Below are 22,474 nucleotides of genomic sequence, written 5' to 3'. Positions count from 1 at the left end.
CTTGCTCTCCTTCTCTATCCATTCCTTCATCAACAGAGAGCCCACCCGTAGACCCACCTGAAGACAGAGTCGCTGTAAGTGTACCGTTGTTGACAATCTGTGGTGTAGTGTGGTGTATATTGTGCTCATTTCTTCATTATAGGTAACTTATAACTCTTTTTTCCCTCATTGTGCAGGTCTACGTGGTGGTGGGCATCGCTGCTGTCGCTTTCACTGGTTTCCTTCTCATGTTGGTTATTCTCAAGTTTGGAGGAAACTCTAAATTTGGCATCAAAGGTAAGACTCCTGACTTTTATCTGCGTGTGTGGAGGATAAATAATAAGGAATTAATCCAAAAGAAATGGGATTTGTTGTTTGTGGATGTCTAGATCAAAGCTATGGGCTAATAAAGTGTAACATGGATGGCTTCATGGATACATCAAAAACATATTGTGTAAATGATTGACATGTTTTTTGGTACAGAGGCCAGCAGGAGATCTTTAACTGCATTGTGAAAAATACATTTCCACTTTCTTGGATTTAAAAATGATGCGCTCTATATAAATGGAAATTCTTGATCTCAGTGCAGCTCATCATCACGTATCCATGAATCCATCCTGTTCAGGTTGAAACTGCTGTTCGATGGAGGGTCACCAGATCTCAGTGTTGTTGGTGAATAACACGCATGTCGACTTAACTGAACTGCTGTCGTGTTGTGATGCAAAACTGCTGCGGTAGCCATTGTTGAAGCAACCCCTGATGCACACACGTACACACAGTTTGCAAGAACAACACTGTGGGACTTCTGCAGTGGCTACGACTAATCTATTTCCTGTTGTAGAGTTTGTTACACTGACTTACTAGAACTGATCTGTGTCTGTTTTGCTCGTGTTGACGCTTGTTTGATGTTCTTTCATTCTTTGTGAACTAACGATAACAACACTTACATCAGTCCTCCCGTTTCTTCATATATATAACAATGTTTATGCTGTTTTTTTCAAATATAGACACCTTCAGTGTGCTGTTAAAGAGCTGTAAACAGACATTCATCTTTTATTTCCATTTTCTTTGTTGAGAAAGTGATTCAAGCCGAGGAGATATACAGTAGCTGGGTGAAAATCCCAAAATATGTAAAATGTGGTGCAGTAAGTGTTTTGTGTACTTTCCATTCAGTTGACTTCAGTTTGGTTGAATGAATACAAAGCAACCAAAACATCCGACGTTCTCAGGGAGGCATTTTGTTGCTGTTTAAAGATGCAGTTGTTTTTAGGAATAAATAACTTTTGGCACCGCTTGAATCTTTCGCCTCTGTTGCGGTTCTGGAGGTCCACATTTGATATTCAAATTACAAAAAAACCACGAAAGTGAATGCAAATGTAGAGACTTAATCAATGTTGGCAACCATGTGTATGTGAATGTGTGTGTGTGTTTGACTCTCGGTTGCACTGTTGAAGAGTATTTTGGCAGTGATTGATTTATGGCCCCCCAGAGAGGAAGAGAGCGAGACAGATGGAGCAGCGAGTGTATACATTGTGTGTGTGTGTGTGTGTGTGTGTTTGTGTGTTTATGGTCTCGTGTGCGGTTTCTTCTTTCTCCAGGAGAGGTGAATGAAGTTGTTGTGAGGGAAATGATCTCTCTAGTGTCTCCTAGCATCCCCCTATATATCTGGATCTGTGTGTATTTGTGTTCAAGTGTTTTTTGCATGTGTATGCACTTCAGGTCACATTACAGTTTTGCCCTTCTGATTGCTCCTCCTGAGTCTTCATCCTTCTCTCCTTCCACTGTCGACTTCCTCCCCCCCGTGCGCCACATACATCCAGATGTATGTGCCCTGCAGCGTGTTGACATTGGGCTAGCGAGCAGAGAGAGATTGAGTTTACCGTCAGTATGAACGCGAGAGTCAAACAGTGAGCTGGAGAGTTGTGAGTAATCCACAGCAACAGTTGTGCCCACATAACTGCTGTGTGTTAGAATCCTTCACATATTTCGTATATCGGACCGAAGTTCATCTCAAACGGCAGAAATGTAACCGCAGATGGCAGCACGCTACCAGCGCCGGTGAAAAACAAACAGCACTCTGTCATGGCAATGTGGTTTTTTCCAAATCATGAGCACGTGCACGCGCACACACACCCACATGAACACAGTAAGTGCTGACGATGAGGATGAACTTGTGATGTGAAAGTGTGAGGAGAGCGTGTCAGGCCTCGCAACGTATTGAGCAGGTGTGCATAAGAAAAAGCTCAACTCGCCTCAGTGACTCTGGATTAAATCGCTGTCCGTCTCTCTCCGAGCCGTCACCATTGTACATTATTTATACTGACTGCACTATTCTGCTCCTCTCTCATCAATAAACATGGGCAACATTTGGTGCAGGTTACTTCTCACGATCTCCTCGCTGCTGACACGCACAGACAGCATGGCTATTTTATATACTGTCTATATACAGTATGTAGGATGTGTTCATGCTCTGGCAGGTGGGAGTAAGTACATATGGTTAAATATAAAATTAACCATATGGGTAGTGATAAGGTTGAGAGAGTAAATGTTGATTTAGCATTGCGGAAAATCTGGACTATCTTGTTCGTCTTAGCCCGTGATATGTAAAAGCTGTTTTATCAGATTGTTTGGTCACTTTGGGCAACAAGCTGTGAACACAACACCAACATATTACCATATGAAGTTATAGCTGTCATGCTGGCGAACAAATGCTTGTTTATAAAACCAGCAGACACACACCCTCCTTTTTAACAATCCACCAAAATCACTTGGCAGCCATCTTGGCAATGCCCTGGCCAGTTGTTTCGGGCTAACAAGGCCAGAACGTCACTTTTAATGGTCACTGAGACCTAAAAACTGCATGTATAGAATCGCCAGTCAAATCTGATAAAATACGCTGAAAAGGTCTTGTGACTTTGCCTAAATATACAGTTCAAAACACCTTTTTCTCCACAGGTTATACTTCGACTGTGCAAGCGCACGATTTCACTACACTAACTTCTTTTGAACAAATGTGAGTTTAATATCTCACCTTTCTTGGTAATCTTGCGTCTTAGCTTGATATCCTCCTCTACCATGCTTATTAGAAGTCGGTCTGCAACCGCACCAAACCGGTTAAAACTGGCATGAATCTCAACTGTTTCGGCTGCAAAGCAAACAATTGGCTTTTGGGGGGGAAGGGGCGGGATATGTGTCATACAACCACCATGTCTGACCTTAAACTTTTCTATTCAAAAATGCCTTTAGTGGTCTGTCTCTCTTTTAATGTCTCTGCTTTAACTGCTAAATGCTCCACCATGTTCACCAGTGATGCTATTGAGAGCAGAGACAGTGAACCAAAACACTAAAATTTGCTGGCTGTAATCGAAGTCAAACAACACGTCCTTGTACCTAAAAGACTGAATAGGTTATATATCATCGTTATCAAAACAACATGGCCGTCGCAGCGTAAGGGCACGTGCCTATACTGCCTTCTTTGCAGCTGTAATACTTACTAGAGCTGCTAGAGGTCACTGCTTAACAACAAACATTACGTATTGGTCGTAATAAAAGATATTAAACGTCAGTCGATTGGTAAGCAGCCTTAGGTTTTTGTTTTAGGTGTTTTTTATAACCGGTACATTGTGTAGTGGATTCAAGCAACATTTCTATCCAGAAACAATGTATTAGCTACTTAAAAGTAAAAAAGTTTTACAGATTATATTATGGATTCAAACCAGAGGGACTCAAAACAGAAATGTCTCTCCTGTTTTAGTTGTCTGGACGTCAGCATCGTTTAGGATCTAACCTGCTCACAAATGAGGCTAAACCTGTCTGATCAATATGGCCTTCTATTGTCGGAGAGAAGGCAAATCAGGTTTGGTGAGACTATTTGCGTGGTATGAAACAGGAGGAAGCAGCTACACCGTCTGAGTCTGGGTCCAAAATACCACAGCGAGGCTACATTTCACCTAACAAAATTTGGAGTTGTGTCCTGGATGAGTCCTCTTCGCCACAAATTGGCTCACAAGGACGGTAATCTTGTAAAGTTCAGGAGCCGGCAGCTGTTGTTATTGAAACTGGAGTGTATGAAAAAAATTAATACACGTGGAACGGATGTTTGTTAGATTAGATTTATTCAGGAAGTCTTTTTTTGAAATTAAGAACTATTTTGTCAGAGAGATCAAAGTACATGAAGATCTGGACCCTGAGGAACGCACAAAAGGTGTAGCATGCTGGCTTAAAATTGGCCTGCAGGAAGCCTAACAGTTTCCACAAAATCACACATAACGACCGTCTAACTGACGGCAGACTGCACAAAGAGGAAACAGATCAGAAAGCGCAGGCGGCGAGGGAAGGACGCGGCAGCTTGGTGCCCTCGAAGCACCTGTAGGGAGGGAAGCATCAACGTTAACCTGAGTTCTGATGCAGGAGGGAGACGGAAATGTCAAGACGGAAAAAAAAGCGTGTGATTGAAAGTGAAAAAGAAAATGTGAAGTGGGGAACGTGGGAGATGGAGAGGAAGAGAGAGCGGATGCTAAAATTGACATTTGACAAGCCAGGAAGGAAGTGATAGACAGAAAGAGATTAAAGTAAAGAGGAGTAAAAAGAAGGAGAGAGGAGAAGACGCTTCAAAGCAGATGTTAAAAACTGAAATAGAGCGAGGCAAAGAGGAAAAGAAAAACGGGGAGAGAGAGATGGAAGGAGAAAGTCCTCTCTTGTCCACTTATCAATGATTCATCATTAGTGCAGGTTTCAGTTTTCTCCTTGTTTGGTGGAGTTACACTCCTCCATCTCTCTCCCTCCCTCTAACGCGCACACACAGCTCCTCACTGTTTATCGATCAATATGACACCCTCAAGGTCAGCAGAGCTCTATTCCCGGCCTGAGGCACTATCGAGCATGCTCAGCGTACCCACCACCACCACCTCCTCCTCCTCCTCTTCTGCTGCTGCTTCCTCTCCCTGCAGAAAAAGCAGCTTTTGCCTCCAGCTCTGAGGTTTTTGACAAATACCGCTCACCCACTAAACTTTTGCAAAGGAAGCAAAAACTGAATGAGTTGAACCACAAAGTAAAAGAGGCTGAAAAAAGCGATCCGTGATTCTGTTTTTGGAGTATCGAACCTCAGTACTTTCAGCGGACTGACTGAAATGTGCCTCTGTAGTATCAAAATGTGGAATTAAAAAGCCTGGCCGGGTTCTTAGTCTTGGTATTTTTTGATCAATTATTTCTTGATTGAAACCTTAGGAATTGGTAAAGTTCGACTATATTTTATTCAGGCAGAGTTCTTGCCTGACTGCTTTGAGAGATGAAAGTTAACACATTTGGCCAAGTTTGACTTTTTTGGTTGAACACAAAACAGAGTACAGCAGAACGCTTTGTGGAAAAAGGAAAATTGAATTGATTTGAGGTGAATAAGGAGAACGAGAATAATCGCCCCGTACTGAAGCCACATACGTGAGTCGAGCGCGTTGTCTCTTATTTGTGTCCTTACCACGGTAACAACTTGTTTGAACCTCAGTGGGTTATTTCAAACTGCAAGTACTCACATTGAAAAGTAGACACTTGAACTGCTCTGCAGTTTAATGCACAGTTATACACATAATGCACATTATGCCGCTGCAAAAGAAAATGTGAAACAACAATAAAAGCCATTGACATTATATTGTTAGTCCTTTGAATGAGCACACAGTTTATAGCAGGTTCAAACTCATTGATCAAAATCTTTGCTTTAAATGTAAGATGGGAAGATCAAGTCAATTGTACGGAGACTGAATGGTAATATAAAATAGAGAAAAATACCAGTCTGTTCGACTTGGTTGCTTGAGTTGAGTTTTTAACTGTAAAACTTGTGAAGCTACAGTTATTTTGCTGCCTCGTTGGAGTAAAGTCAATGTGTTCCCAGCAGTTCACCAATAGTTTTAATCTCTTTGATGCAGTAGTAGCCACCGTGGTAATCAATTTTACTTTCAGCGTCACCCAGACGTCATCGAGAACTACAGTATAACATCTTTGTTTTAGCCTGCACAGCTCTTCTAGCCTTTACGGCAGACGCTGCTCAGCCAGTCAAATGTGTGTGTCGTGTTAAACGTTTTGATTCGAGTCAGATGGATACACGAAGATGAGAGACGAGATGAGATTTGGATAAAGTAGACAGCAAAACCAGGCTTTTAATCAAGAACGGACTCTTAAACGCTCCCTTCCTACGGGCAGTTTAAAATCAGCACGATGCATTTATATGACAGGCGATTATTACAAATGGCAATGCGATGCAAACACACCCGCTCAAATCTAAACTGAGGGAACAGTAAATAAAGTTTTTCTCTGAATCCCGTCGTTCAACATGATTTGATGGATAGAACAGACGGCCCTGAATGTGCTGGTGTTTATTCATTCACTGAATCGTGTTTTTCATGGCACAGTTGTGTTTGTTTGCAGATTTTTAGCGCTGAGAGCGGGAGGAAGAAAAGACTAAACGCCTATGGCGGATCCTGAGGGCAGTGATTGTTTGAAGAGCTGTGAAAATGGAAACCTGCTCTTTTCCAAAGTGAAACGTTGCCTGAAGACCTTGTCTGTGCACTTTTTGTACACATTACACTTGACAAGCGATTGTGTTTTAGCGCACAGTTTCACATTGACGTCTGGTGTGCGCTCATCTTGAGAAGGACACACTTTGAGCTCAGGTTTTGATTTCAATCAGAAAAACACAAAATATCAGTGCCTAGTTGCATTTGTGTGGTGTCTTTACTGATAACATAAATGGTGTTTTCTTGTTTTTTATATATTTCAACAATACACCACTCCCCGTGTGTCCGGTCAGCTCTGCTGGTGTTTAGCTTTGAGTTGGCTGCATCCTTAAAGTGAACAACTTGACAAAAAAACAAAAACATCATCTTCTAATGAGGGAATAGGACCAGTATAAACCTCACGGCCCAGCAGGCCACTAACATTACAGCAGCTTTATAACAGTCTTCACTGTTAGCAAGCCAACTGCTGTTTGCTAATCAAAGTTACACAAAGATGCCAAGATACATTTCTGCAGTTTGAATTTGTTTTTCACACGCAGCTATTATCGTTATCTTCCTGTCTTTCCAGGAAATCTACACACAGCAAAAACACACACACATCAGTGAGGGTCCTGCAGCAAAACAGACAAGAGGCAACTTATTAAAACCTGCATCCAGTGTACTACTTGTTGTTTAGTTGGCTTCAAATGAGACTTAATGTCCACACAGTTTCTCTCGACTTCACCTTTAGTCCAACATCACCTCAGGCATGGAGTAGCCACATTAGCCACATTTGTTGTGGCCCTTGTCTTGACAAAAACATCCAGGTTTCACGCTTAGAGATGTTGAACGGCAGTGGTTTCTCATCAAAAATATCCAGGGAAAGCTGTCTCCAGCTCGACGTGGTGCCGTCTTACACGATGATGTAGATAAGTTACGTTAACGGTGGACTGCTGACGAAGCATCTCAGGCAGTAAAGACCAGGAGCTCTGCTTTCTACAGGAATGAACAACTGTCTTTGGCGTTGACTTTTTACATGCACGTTATAAAAAGGAAGGGAACAAATCCAAGAAGCATATGTCGCCTTTAATGTATTTACCATGTATGGCTCTTTAAAGTGTTTCCATTGTGCAAAACCTGCAAAATATATTTAATAGGCATCGTAGAAATGTGACAAACACTCCTCTCGCACCGCCACACATCTCTGCTTCAGGTTTTTAAACCGTAGACACGCGGCAGCTGTTTCAGATGCTCATTAGAAAATGGTTTCCTGAATAAACTGATTACAGGAAATGGAAGCAAGTTGAAATCATTAGCTTTTATTGTGATCAAAACGCCGCCTGTGATTTCCTTTTCTATTACTTTTTTAAGATATGAAAGCACCCATGTGTGAAATCAGACAGAGAACAATAAAAAGCCTTAATGGTCTGTTTTGAAAAGGGAAAGCGTTGGTGGTCAGAGAACATGAAGATAGTGACGATCAGCTGGTGTCTCTCTCTCTCTCCATTCATCTTTGTCATTTCCTGTCTTGTATTGGTCATTCTGACCTTTGCGAACGGCCAGAGCAGTGAAAAATTAGATAGTTGAAATATGAAGTGAAGCGAGGGAACAGGACATTATGCATATGTACAATTTGTGCAGATGAAATCATCGCAGAGCAGCTGAGGAGGTAGAACTTGTTTCCATTTTGAAAAACGAGGGCTTTTTTAAAAATCTGATTATTCTGGAGCACTTTAAAATGGTCAGTGTGACCTCATTTGATTTTGCCATATATGACCCCCCCGCCATGCATATCGGAGAACATAAATTGACTTAAAATGGTCATGCAAGGAAATCAGGGCCTCACAAAGCCTAGTCAGCACACGCACCATCTACATATTTAGGACATAAAGACGCTAAAGTCGGGGAAGTGAGGTTTTCTGGCGGCAGCTGTATTTTATTAATGGAAATCATTTTCCTTTAATGGCATTTTCAGATGGCTGGAAGCAACGGCTCCACCGACATGTAATCGCTACATAAACATCACGATTTGCCACAAAATGACGGTTTATAGTTAATTATTGGAAAGTATTTTCACATGGCCTATACTCAAGTGTATCCTGATATTCCCTTGGCAGCGCAGTTAATATTGGCGGTGCATCCGTTTCCTCTAAATACCACTGAACTCTGAGGAGAGAAAAATCTTTGTGATTCAATTTTCTGAGAAATGCAAGCAGGTTGTGCCAGTGTTTACATGGAGGCCAGTGGTTTTATCATAACAAACATTCCATCTAACAAAAGCAAGCAAACGGCTTTCATCCGCCACAGATACGAGGCAGGCAGAGCCTTGTGTTGTGTATGCACGCGAGACCTTCAGCTACTTTTGATTTCGCCGCACAGTTAAGCTTTAATGGTTCTGAATAGACAAAAACCCACTCTGCAGATCCTTTTATGAACTGTGGCTGCACACAAAAGAAGTGTACTAGGGTGAGAATTATACCGTGTATGAAAGCGGTTGGGTTGTAGTTGTCACGGACTCACGAAATCAACTGAGTTATTAATCAGTGTAACAGTTAATGTAGTATATTTTAGGATTTCTATGTATTAATTTAAAATACATTCATAGCATTTGAATGCAAATTGTTCGGGTCTGACTCTGAGTTCGACAGCATTTGACCAAATTTGAATCCATTTATCTTCAGCTTTCAACAACATGTAAAATGCAAAGATTAATGCGACATCTGTGCTTTTTGCTTCTGAGTGCAGCCTAATTTTTTGGACTCCAACCTCGGATAAAAACCAATATTTAGATGCGTTTAAGATTAATTATCTGATGCGTTTACTCTGCACATCTTTTTTATAACAGTTGTGATGGTCATCTCAAAATAATTCCAATAACTTCGACTGCCCAATAGCAGCGACTGATACACTGATGTTAATTAGCTGAAGCGGATACAGTTTGCAGCTGGGGAAGTTTGTTATTTATATCAGTGGACAAGGGATATTATGTTAAAATGTCTAAATTAAGTGATGGAATAAGTATCTTTTAGTGAAGTTGAATTAGTAACATCACAGTGTGGAAATACTCAAGTAAAAGTCATGTAAATGTTACGCGAGTATGATAACAGTGGAGCGCTGTTCTCCAGTCTCTCTGGGCTGTTTACTTTTCTTTAATCTTCTTTTAATCAAAATTAAATAGTTGTTAAAGTGGCTCTATGTAACACTTTGTCGTGATTAACATGTATTAATCACTTTTTAATTCACCGTAAGTGAGCGGATTGTGACATGACATGAAAAATGAGACCTTCCCCATCTCTCTCAGCCTATACAAGCCTGTGGATGATTTGTTTAAGTTGTTAAAAGCTGCTGGACTGTGGATTTCTCCGTGAAGGACTCGGGTCGGATTTTCCGCGACAGCCGAAAAGAGGTGACTTTATGTACATTGTCGGGTGCCTCGTCTCAGTGCCTCTCTCCAGTCGCTAATGTTTAGAAATGGAGTCTAGAGTCCTTTTAAGTGCTATAAATGACAATCTGGATGTGTTAAGTTATCAGTAAATACAGCCTTAACATAAACATTCAGGTAAAGTACCTCAGAATTGAAGTACAGCTGTCCAAATGTGATAATGTGCTCGTGTGCACTGCCAAACCGAACCCCATTATACACATTTGTTAAAGTCAAAATCTCGTCTAGTCTTTGTTGAGTTCAGATTCAAGTCATCAGACTGAAGACCATTCATCAACATTCGTACTGCGTTCACGTATACATCATGTCACTGTGTTTTTTTCTCCTCGGGCGGTTTGAAAGTGTGTTGTTGTTCAAGGTCCCGCTGATTGCCCAGTAAATGTCACTGCTAGCAGACGGTGTGTATACGCTGCATCAATGTGCCTTTTTCTTGGCAGTACAGTGAATGTCGGTATGATCGGGTCTATGTTAATAAGGCTTCAGCTATCGATCATCACCTAGTCCAGATGCACTCCAGCGGCCAAGAGACGGGCATGAACACGCACACAGAAAAGTCCCCAGTTTTCCTGAATATGTATGAGCATTGGCAAACATGCGTGCCAATATCATTTACTGTGTCTAGCTGCTGTTGTGTTGTGTTTATTTGTGCGTCCGTGCAGCATTTTACTGCACAGCAGGGAGGGAGAGAAGAAAGAGAGAGAGAGAGCAGCACTACTGAGTGATTGGGAACTGCACTATAACAGATAGAGGTTTTATTGATTGATCAATTGATCGTTTGCCTGTCCAGACTGAGCTAGGATGATGCCTCTGTCGTCTTGGCCCAGCCTTCCCATCACTGCTAATGCTAAGTTCAGCAGGTCTGCTCTGCTGTATGTGTGTGTGGGGGGAAGGAAGGTAGAGGTAGGGGTGCTAGACATGCAGAGAGAGAAGAGTCCTCTGTTTGTACGTAAATGTGCCTGAGAGGAAGACTCAGTTCAGTTTTTTGTTTTTCCTCGTACTTCAGTACATGTTTATACCTGTGTAATGTCTTCCGAAGTCTCTTCAGAACAAACAAATCTCCTTTATACTACAATAAAAGTGCTTGCAGCTCCAGAGAAGAATAAAAGCAGTTAGATGTATCACCGTGTCAATACGCACAAACCAAACCACAGGCAGCACAAAGCTAACAGAAAACAACCAACGCCTTTCCTGAGAACATACCGATTAAAAAAACAGATGTTTTTCAAAAAATACAATCAAAGTGATGACAAAAAATATGTTCTTACGTTGGATAATAACATTTCAGTTGGCGTTGCATCAAAGACATCGAGTTTTTGGTCCATAATCTGTGAGTTTTGAACGAGAGATATTTACAATGCACTTTCCAAGATTGCGGATGTTCAACAAGACATCAAGGCGATATTAACTTGAAAAGGTTGAGAGGAATTTATTAGGTTGCTCAGGTAGTGGGCAGTGGAGTGACTGGGGCTCACGATGGTGCATGCTGAGGCTTAGGTGGAGGCACAGGTGAGGGAGACTTGGTGAATCCACATTAGGATTAAGGCAGCAGTGGTGCATAAGGCAGGGTGGAAGGTTGGCTGTGGAGCTGGAGCACGCACAAAATTAGACTCATAGGAGCACAAGAATACGCAAGAGTCACAAATAGTCGCACTAGCAGTGTAGCCATATACCAGGAGGATGAGCAGAAACAATCTGGCAGCGGGTGGAAGGAAGACCTGAGTATTTAAGCTGGCATTGATGAATAGCTGCAGGTGTGAGAGCGGCAGGAGCTCCAGCCATCCAGGAAGGACACGCCCAGCCTCTGCAGAGCACCTCTGAGTACAGTTAAGACACAGAACAAGGCACGAAGCACAGAAACCTCCTCACAAAGTCCAAATCATGACAAAGACTGCCTGGACCGATGCTGCAACTTCAGTCGATCACAGACAAATGCATCTGCAGGGCTGTTCCCCTCCAGCCAAAAATCATAGATAAAGATCTGAACGAATTTTTGATGAAGTGATTTGCAGGATTACAGTGAGGGGATTATCTTTTTTTGTCATGTTTGATGTTGAAAGTCTCTTTACTAGTGTTCCCCATCAAAAGAGGTTACCTGCATAACTTAAATCAAATAAAAAAACACATTTTATCTCCAAATTGGAGATCAAGTGATGGAGAGCCCATCTGGTCCAAGTTATGACTGTTATGTTCATACAGTATATTAGGTTATAATATAACCTTTAGAAAATCTTTGTAGATGAAAACATGAAGTGGCACCACGACATTGGTGCCATATAATGCTCATTTTAATTGGAAAGCTGATTAATTTAATTTGTTTTGATGAGAATCACATGCCACAGTTAAGTAAAAAAAGGATTACAAAAGGATTAAAATCCCAGACACTTGTGTTTGTGTGTGAAGGATGCAGAAAAAGAGCAACAAACATTTGTTACAGACAGAAAGAAAATGTGAAGAGTAGAAAGAAAGTCTTTGATTTGTGCGTGTTTATGTCTGGCAGAGAGAAGACAACAATGTCAATCACAGTCCTGATTGTTTTTCCTGATGCACGAGCGTGTGTTCGTTCCCGTATGACGTGCGTTAATGTTCAGAAACAAACCAAACCATCCGGAGACTACAGCACAAACTGCGCGTTAGCAGCCTCGGAGAGCAGCCACTTGGATTTATTACTGTGTTTCTTAAAGTCCACTCCACGGTCCAGTGCCAAGACCTACCGTTTTGCTGAGCTGTCCAAGGGTTTCTTAGCTGACATCAGACAACTGATGAAAAATGCGAGCAAGCGAGCAGGAAGCAGTCTGAAGCCACGGGAAAAAAACACAAAACGTATGTCCTGAGAAAATGCTGATTAAACAGACAGATGGCGCGCAGAATACAATGACAACAACGAGGAAGAATATGTGTTTGTGTACGTTTGTATGAGTAATCCTCATTGCTTAGTATGAGTGAAAAAGCACATTTCAGTCGCTGCATATCACACAAATGGATTATGTAAATGATTTGGGCTGAGCACAGATAGGTGCATGTTAGGGCTGCAAGTAATTATTTTAATTATCAAATCCATCCCTTATTTTCTTGATTAAACAACTAATTGTTTGTTTGTATTAAACACCTGAAAATCATCCAGAGCCCCGAGGTATTATAATTAAACTGCTTGTTTAGTCTGAATAACAGGAAAGCCAGAGATATTTGGAAACCCAGCAAATATTAGGGGCTGAGTTGCTGACAGATGAGGATTTTGGGGTATTTTACTCCGTTTCAGCTCTAATGCAAGGTAATATAACAAACTGCATTGGTTCAAAAAAAAAGAAATGAATGATGACATGATGCAACGAGGCCACAACTGATGACCTGTGTTATTTGTCACAGCTGTAATGTCTCCTTGGGTGACTGTGCCGGTCGTCAACTAATCTGAGGGCTGGTGGTCTGATCCGGCCCCTGCGGTCAACACGTCGTGAATGCTGACTTGTGTTGGAAGGCCTTGACACACCAAACTGTCAAAAAACTAGCTGCATCAAAAGGCTGACGGTTGTGTCAACTCACATCTCCTGTGGCTCGGCACAAAAAGCTGCACTTGAACACATCGCTAAGACTACCTGCAATGCCCAACAAGCTCGTACGTCCTTCGCCTGTGTGAAAGGAAATACGTCTTTGCTGATACACAAACCGTTGTTGTGATTAAGCAGTATTTTTTGACACCACTCTCCCTAAAATAGCCACTTCTAAGCGAGAACACGTCGGATAAGAAGTTGCGAGTGGCACCAGCGAAGACACAGAGGAGTAAAAAGAAGAAACCGCGCTAATTGGGTGAAATCATGAATACTACAGGGACAGGCTGAAGGGGGTTTCCCTGATCCGCTTACCTGAACAGCCAATCACAGTGATTCCTCTCCACCGTCGATTCGACATGCTGAATTGACCAAACAGCCGTCCACTTCCACTCGAGCCACTGATGCTCGCTGACACCATCGGCCTCGTTTGTCAGGGCCTTTAAAGCACTTTGAGTTGTCAATAAGACTAGAAAAGCGTATAAATGCAGTCCATTTACCGTTCGTATACCATTCCTTTAAGTCGGTCGGACTACGACGAGGAGCATAATTTTCTCACCACCTTGTCATGATCTGATCCAACGTGTGTGAGACGGGTGAACGAAGAAAAAGAGCTCTGAAAGAATGTTAAATCATCGTTAAGTGCAGAGCAGATTTGTGTTCGTTCCTCAACCGATGAAAGGTTGTTCGGTGTTGCATGTTGACACTTTTCTCTCTCTCAGGACGGCTTGATGAATAGTCTGAATGGAGCCTTGTGGCGTGTGCGTGTGTGTGTGTGTGTGTGCATGTGCAGATGTGTGTAGACGGTCTGTAGCGTGACACGGTCGACTTCCGTTGCCCGTTGCATGCTGTTGCCATGGGAACCTGCGTCATCGCCAACCTGTGCTGCTCCAAAACTAAATCATCATCATCACTAGCTGAGTCTGGGAGGCGAGTGAATCACTACCTTCATACGCACGCCACACCTGGGACCGACTAAAAGGCAGCAGTCGACGGTGGAATGCGAGCAGACGCACAAGACGTCAAATCGTAAAGCCCGAGTTCATTACTGCATCATGCCGCCTCTTTTTTTTACTGGCTTTGTTTATGATGTGAGTCACAAATGGAAACATTTTTCTCTCCTCCGGGAGGGACTGACGATGATTGGCAGCCAGACATGACTTGATGAGGATTTTTTTTTTTTTTTTTTTAAGGTTGAAATTGTAACTTAAAATCTGGGCGGTGTGCTGCTTTGAGGTACCGAGCATCAAAAAGCTGAAACATCAAGTGCCAAAATGTGTTTCTTTTGAAATATTTAACAGCCAGTCAAACAACAGGCAGCTGCTGGTATAAACAAAATAACAGGTGCTGTTCTATAAATAGAAGCATGAGGGGGAAAAAAAAAAAAAAAAATCAGTCTGCACACTGTGACCAACGCTGCAATACTCCTCATTTGATTTTATTCAATTTAATATCTCACAGCACTGGAGTTACACAACTGATCAACAACACACACACACACAAAATTACTGATTTTATTTTTATATCCTTATCAGGCCCACTGTGAAGGAACCCCGGCTGAGTTTTAGATATAAAGCACAACATCCAGCCAGCTTCACTTCTTGAATTTTTCAGGGACAGTTTGGTCCTTACAGAGTTGGATTGAGGTCAGGTTATCACCTCCACCAAGGAGGTCATGTTTGTTGGTTGGTTTGTCAGCAACATTACACAAAAACTACTGGACAGATTTCCACAGAACTTGGATGGAGGATGGGTCCCGGCCGAGAGTAGACCCCATTAACCTTCGGTGCAGATCTGAATAAAGGGACGGATCCAGGAATTTTTTTCTCACTTTCTTTAACATTGTGAGCATTTTTCATTAACTTCACAGTGAACTAGGATGGCTATCTGTAGAGTGAATACCAGCCACATACCCAGCTCCATGCATTATCCCCTGATGGTACGTGTCCACAGGCATCATTTGACGCAGGTGGCATGTAACGCTTCCCAGTTTTGCACGCTTGAACAAAATAGGCTACACCCTCCGACAACCACGCAAACACTCAGTGGCTGCATCCAATTGGACGAACGCCAGTCATAGACCATCGTTTGAGAAACTTTCTCTTACATTACAAAAGTAGCTGAGCAGAAAGATGTTTCTCACAACATTTTAGGTGAGAAAGAAGCCATACAGTTGCAGAATCTATTCCCATTTTAACTTGACAATAATTTGTGTAAGTTTTTCCTTATTTGCATAAAGTAGCGAGATGTGGAGCAGGCAACGCAACACCTCTCGAAACGTGACGCTCCAGTACCATAATGCATTGCACGGCTTCCTACATAGACAATGAATGGGAGGCGTGAAAATGACGAATCCTTGACATATCGAAATCACAAAAAACGCCTCACGCTCTCACATTGTTAAAGAAAGTGAGTCCTTTATCTGGATCCACAGCAAAACCCATCCTCCATCCAAGTTTTGTGGGTTAGGGCTTGATTGAATCAAAGGCGATTGTTGGGCCTTGGCGGAGGTATGCGCTCTACCATTCTGTTGACTTTTATTCTTCATTGTTAGTTTGTAGCATTGACACAAAGTGGATATATGACTGTAAGCTCTTGTCTGAAGCTGCATCTCTCCTGGATTGATAGAGGTATTTTTGCAGTTAAGAAGTTGGACCCTGACCCAGTTCTGTCTTCGCCAAATGCATAAACCATCACATGGAAACCGTCTGCGATACCACTAAACCCCCTGTGATGTTACATTCCTCTGCTGTGTCCTGGGAATGTTAATCCACCAAACATCCACTACACCTACACGGTTATCCGTCACCATCACTGTATTTTTTGTGCAAATTAGATCCGCAATTCTCAAGAAACTTTCCTCGAGGTGGATTTGATGTGGGTGTTTTGTCTTGTGGTTGTAAATTGAGTGTTTGTGACAAGTTTGTTGTTTTCTTCTTGGCAACTCTTAAGTCCACTGCAAATCTCCACATTTGTCTCTCATTTTTTTCCATAAAACAGAAATGATAAACCCAGCTGAGGCGGGAGGGCAGGTTGTTGTTTTTGGCTCGCCTCAGCCCGTCCTTTATCATAAAGTGTCAGCTGCCTGGAATGGTTTTCTCCTTTACATTCCCGTGCTGACAGACGTCTCAGCCATTACTCGCCTGCTCTTATTTTATTTCCACTGTACAGGCCACCTAATTACACATCCCTCCTTCCTCAAACCTGCAGCGGAGATATCGCTCTAGTGACAGGGCGAAACAAGCGTGGCTGCAGTTACGGTGTGATTAAACACAATCCGAATGTATCCCTCAGTACTGTATGTTTATTCATTAGCGCTGTTTTCAGTCAGTGAGCACACAGATGCTAATAGAGGATGAGTATCACCACAATCCCAGACTCTTTTAACCTCTGGCCCTCATTAGTTTTTGGAGAGAAGCTAAAGGAATTACACCGCACCTCCTACACTAATTATTGAGAGTCCAGTTTAAGGACTTTATCCCCGACCGATGTAGAATTACATCCATATTAAATCCACGCCTCGTCATTTACTTGTAATCTGAGGTTGTGTTGGTGGCGAGGTATGTTGCAGGTTTAAATTTAACGCTGTAGTCTGCAGACAGCGCTGCAGTTGACCAAAACACATTTTTTAATTCCCATTCATGTCTGATGATGAGGTTTTAAAACATTTATAGCGCTCTACACCCTGTATTTCTGTCAATCCGTGGCTTTTATGTCAGTTAAATCCCAACATTCATTTTCCAAAATAGGCCATAGGTAATATATAGGCCCCCCACTGAGGTAATATATCTCAATGGGGGGCCTGAACAGACCACAGTTTCTGGGTGGCAGTCGATCAGGATGAGGTCTGCAGTGTGTCAGGGACAGATTCAGAATGAGAGTGAGTCCAACCTGGGTGCCTTTCCCCACCTCGCTTAAGCCTTCACAAAAGGGCGTCGTCACACCCTGATTGGCCGGGAGGGGAATGCCTCGAGCCGCTTCCACTCATTCATTAGGACTCAGTCGCCCCACCCTGCGCAACAGGTGATTTTGTCTCACACAATGGGACTGCTACACAATAGTTTTGACCTCACAATTAAATAACGAATAAATAAATACAACAAAAAAGCTACCGCTTCTGTGCTCTGCAGGAACAAAACACTAAACTAATCTGCAGGAGCCTAACAAAAGATCCTCCAGGAACCCTTTTTTTCATAAGGTTCCCTGGGAAGTTCCTCTTGTACCCTCACTTCTAAATTTAGCTGTTAGTGGTTCCCGCAGGAACCCCCAAAGTCAGCAAGGTTCCCTGAATATCCTCAGAGTTCCTTGAAGATCTCCTGTGAGTGTAAAACCAACTCTATTGAACATATCTCAGGACTTCTTAAACTCTTTCTTGTTTGACAAACGATTTTTTTCTTTGTGCGTCACGGCACGAGTACAAGAAAATCACCTCTGCTGGTAAACAAAATGTTCAGTACCTGCATGAGTTGGCATACATCCCCTCTCAAACACAGTGGGAGACACAAGGCAAACATTAAGTGTTGTCCAAATGGTTAGAAGCTGTATTTCTGTTGTGCTAGCTTGGCATTTGTAGCGCTGCAGCAGTAAATCAATAGAAACACAACCCCGAAGACATAAAGTTACATGAGCTTGAATTAAAACCCGCTGCTGTGACACAGCTGGACTCTGCCGGTTACATACCTTATTTCCATCGCTCCCCTTGTCTGTTTGATGTTTTGCGAGACATGACTCACATCTTTCTCCGACTGCTTTTCTCACGCATAAACTCCGGCCAGAGGTTTTTTGGTGACATTTCTCATTTTCTCTCAGATATTCGGAATGCATTTAAACCTTAATTCCACATCCAGCAGGGAGGTTTTATTCCTCTTGGCTGGCTCGGCCTCCGTCGTAAACTGCCAGGTTGGTAATGTACACATAATCCTCCCAACACTGATAAGGCTGTTATGTTTGGCTGGCACGGGCCCTCACAGTGACATGCCAGGTGTTGGTATCAGCCTGTAATTTTACAAAGACACATGCAGCTGATTATCTGCATCTAAATTATATCCTTGTTTCTCTACACGAAGGGTGAAACAGTTGGATAAACAGCCCGTTGTGCTGTCTGGTATGAAGGAGCATTATAAGTAGGTATGAGTGAGTCCATTGATTGTGGCGCAGTGGGAAGGCTGAAGACTATAAAGTAAAGTTCAGATGTGTGTGCGATCGATGAGTGAATTTAGTTCATGCTTTGGTAAAAGGTCAAGTCACCCCGACTGTGAGTAATTTTTTTTTTTTTTTTTAAACAAATAAGCACTTTACCGGGAAAGTTCTCCGCTGTGGATCTGTGTAAAATATCACAGTGACCTTTGCTGCATGGTTCATAAATGAATACACAGACAGAGATAGTGGAGTGTGTGCGCCAGTTACACTAATAGATTTACTCACGTACGAGGAGGAACCTCGGAGATGATGTTAGTCTAGGATGCTAGTTAGTCACACTAGGATAACTCTACCTAAACTAGCAGCACGGCTTGATCAGTGTGTCCAACACTTTGGTCCCGACTGAAATATCTTAACGAGGGGTCGACCGATGTGGCTTTTTCAGACTCCGTGGCTCCGACCACGGTTGAAGTTACAGTTGAGGCCCCGCCTTTGCATTTAGCCAGGGTTTTTTGTGCCTGTATTTCTATATACTCCGTATATTATACTCTATCGCCAAGCAGACTGACTACAAGACCCTGTTTGCTTCTCTCTTGTAAATAACATTAGGCTAATTTACTAAACCTCTCTCTTCTCTAATCCTAGATTTATTTTAACCCCGAAAACTCTTTACTCACAGTACGTAAAGCTTTACGAAGGGTAGACAAACAATACAAGGATATTAACATGTAGCTCCATTTGAAAGACTGGTATGAAACCTAAAAAGGAAAATGGTTTAAACGACTAAATTTCAAGCACATTGCAAAAAAAACCTTGTGTTCTTTCTCCACCCATCGTATTATTATTATTATTATTATTATTTATTTATGTTATTATTATTTTGCAGTTGTGTTGTTTTCTTTTGTTACAGTTGTTTTGTTTTTGTTATTGTTTGTGTTTTTTGTGTTTCCCTTCAGGCTGTGCATTGTTTCAGAACATCCCTGTGGAGGTGGTCTCACGCTAACGGAGATGGACACACAAGAGACTAAAAGAAAGAGAGAAAGAGTGCTTGTGTGTGTGTGTGTGTGTGTGTGTGTGTGTGTGTGCGTGTGTGTGTGTGTGTGTGTGTGTGTGTGTTTATGAGTGTGTGTGTGTGTTTGTGGGAGACAAAATAGGAGCGAGAACATAGAAAATGAATTATAGATGGATAGGGGCACGTCCGACCGACAAAACAAAAAAATGAAGGGAATGGCCGCGCATACACACACAGACGGTGATGGTCAGGTGTGTGGTGTCCATTATCAACCTCTAAAGGTAGAAGAAGCAGGTAGAGCTTTGGGATGCAGCAGCCTGATCAACCAATCACAGAGTGCCTTCAGAGATACATAAAAGCCTCCGATTGGATGAATTATTCAGATCGGAGGGACAGAGACAGCCATTAACCTACATCTTCCCCAAATACACACATACCAACCTCCCTACGGACCCGACCTTCTGGACCAGCACACACACACACACACACACACACACACACTCCTGCAGATTTAGGCACCTTATTGAAGTTGAACCCACTGCACCCGTCGGTGCTTACACACACAAACAGTCCTTACTTTGTAAACAACGCTGCGTTCAGGGTCTTGTTTAAATTCAGACCACCCTCCCTGTTTAGACCCTGTGTTACCCGGTATAATAATACCAAATCCAAACCGATCAGAAATTCAGTGACTGCACAGGGTCTCTGTGATCCTGCTGAACTGGACGACCAGAGCAGAGCAGAGCAAAACAGTTGGCAAAAGTTTTGAGGCTCATTAAATTGAGTAGCCGAGTCCACACTGCGAAAAAAGTGTCTGTGAAGAAGAAAAAACAGCGATTATGTTTGAAAGTGGCAGCAGCTTTTATGTTAGCGTTAGCCTGAACCACTGCGAGTCACAGTCCCCACAAGTAAAGAAGGTGTTCAGAGCGCATGTGAGAGAAAATGGCTCACTTCCAGTCGCCTGGCTCTTGTGTGCAGTAAATGTTTAAACGTACAGGAGTTGGGCAGGTTTTCTGGAAGTCTTTTATCACCGACGGTTGACGCCAGGAGTGGCAGAGCACGCTACTACTGTTTGGGAGGCACAGCGCTCCCAAAAACTGCTGCACAACCGCCAAATTAGTTTTGCAGGTATTCAGCACACCTGTCAAAACATCCAGCACATCCGCCACAAAACAGATTTCTTTTCCCTCCCACTCCCCTGCCAACAGCTCGGTTATGGTGGGAAATTTGTGTCTCTATGAATCAGAGGACGCTGGAAGTGTAAAATCCTCACAGTGATGGATGTTTAAGATGTTACGTGCTTGCTAAACTCTTTCGGGAACATACACCTTGTCAGTGTCCTACAGAAGAGGATTAGGGCCTCTGTGAAATAACAATGCATGATGCAGAGTTTTTTCCCAAAATTCAGACTCTAAACTCCAGAAAAAAGTCAGTATCCTGAGATTAAAGTCAGAATTGACTCCCAAAATCTCCCACTGGCCTTGATTCTCCTCCGTAGCGTCTAATACTGACACTCACACTGTCATAAATTGAAGCCTCTCTGTTAAATTAATCATCGGTTGCTCACCACCCACCTTCCCTCTCTGAAAGACAGCTTCAGTCATGCATGCACATCTGTCTATAGCACACGTGTGCACGCTGTCACACAGGTGAAATAAAGTAACCTTTATAGTGCACGCGGCTGAAAAGCTGAACTGCGTTTGACTTTTTATAAAACATCTTCGGCGTGTCCACACACTGACATGAGCCAATACAAAGCTGTACATCTCAGTTACATTATGGAGACAGATACATGCTTGTATCCACGAATGCACACATAAATTAATAATTACACGCACACGTCGAGTGCTTAAGTGCATCACATATGCACGGCACATCCAACATGTCCTGTAGGTTTTACTGCGCACAGTCCACCATATGTGCACATGTCAAGTCAGGATGTGTCTCTCACACATACACACACACACACGCACACACACACACACACACACACACACACACACTCAGAGAAAGAGGCAGAGCTGGCTGAGATTGAGGTCAGGGCAGATGCATGGGGAATATTTGATTAAGAGGGCTACAGGGTTAACTAAAAAACACTTTCGCCGGTGTGGGAGACTCACAATGTAAGAGGGTGCAACCTTTTGTTTTTTTATCCCAAACCCCAGACAGTCAAACTGGTCTGCAGATTTAATCTGGAAATAAATAAATAAGAAATAAAAAAACAAAACACCATCTCGCGTTTTCAGCCGGCTGATGTTTTTAAATCACATTATCTAAAGAGTGTGCACTTGAGTAGCCTCTGCATCCATTAATAAGACAGAAAAGGGGGCTCTGCACTTTCACTGATGCACAAAAACTCACATTTGAAGTGGTGTTCATTGGCCATCGTGCGGTACGTTAGCTGTTCAAACTGCACTTAGTGTTTATACTTTACATTTACTTCAGTTTAAGGGTTCATTTCGTTCCTGTTTGAAGTGATTTTGAGAGTGTCTCTAAACTACTTCTGTTATGGTGGTGTTCTTTCATCCCGGGGAAATGATGAATTAGTGTAACAATTTGCTGTTACACTCCCAGATACACTCCCTAAGCTTTCTGAAGCCTTTGCGGTGTGAGATTGAGTATAAGAATTAGGAAGCTGACAGCAAAAAAAAGGAACATTTTATTGGTTGAACTTTCACAGCTGGTTTAGTTTTGTAGGTTTAGTTTCTCGTGTGTATTCATACAAAAAAAGATTAAAAACGGCTCATTATTAGAAGAAAAACCCGCATTACAATCCCTTTGGGGCTTAGAGAAAGAGAAAAATAATCAATCTGCCAAAGTGCTAATTAGGCGTCATGAAACCAAATGACATCAAAAACCCGCCAGCGTGAAGAAT

At 42.4% G+C, this 22,474-nt stretch overlaps 1 protein-coding gene across 1 annotated transcript in view; it reads left to right on the top strand.

Moving 5' to 3' along the window:
• ntrk2a (neurotrophic tyrosine kinase, receptor, type 2a) overlaps positions 1-22,474 on the top strand; it is a 90,935-nt gene that overhangs the window by 21,757 nt on the left and 46,704 nt on the right. Inside the window, exons 10-11 of the mRNA XM_084360152.1 lie at positions 37-74; positions 177-276. Coding sequence (XP_084216278.1) covers positions 37-74; positions 177-276 — 138 coding nt within the window. The remainder of the gene's footprint in view (positions 1-36; positions 75-176; positions 277-22,474) is intronic.

Source organism: Pagrus pagrus (genome assembly GCF_965226575.1).
Source record: "Pagrus pagrus genome assembly, chromosome: 8".
In the NCBI taxonomy this organism is placed as follows: Eukaryota; Metazoa; Chordata; class Actinopteri; order Spariformes; family Sparidae; genus Pagrus; species Pagrus pagrus.
This window is presented reverse-complemented; position numbering and strand designations above follow the sequence as displayed.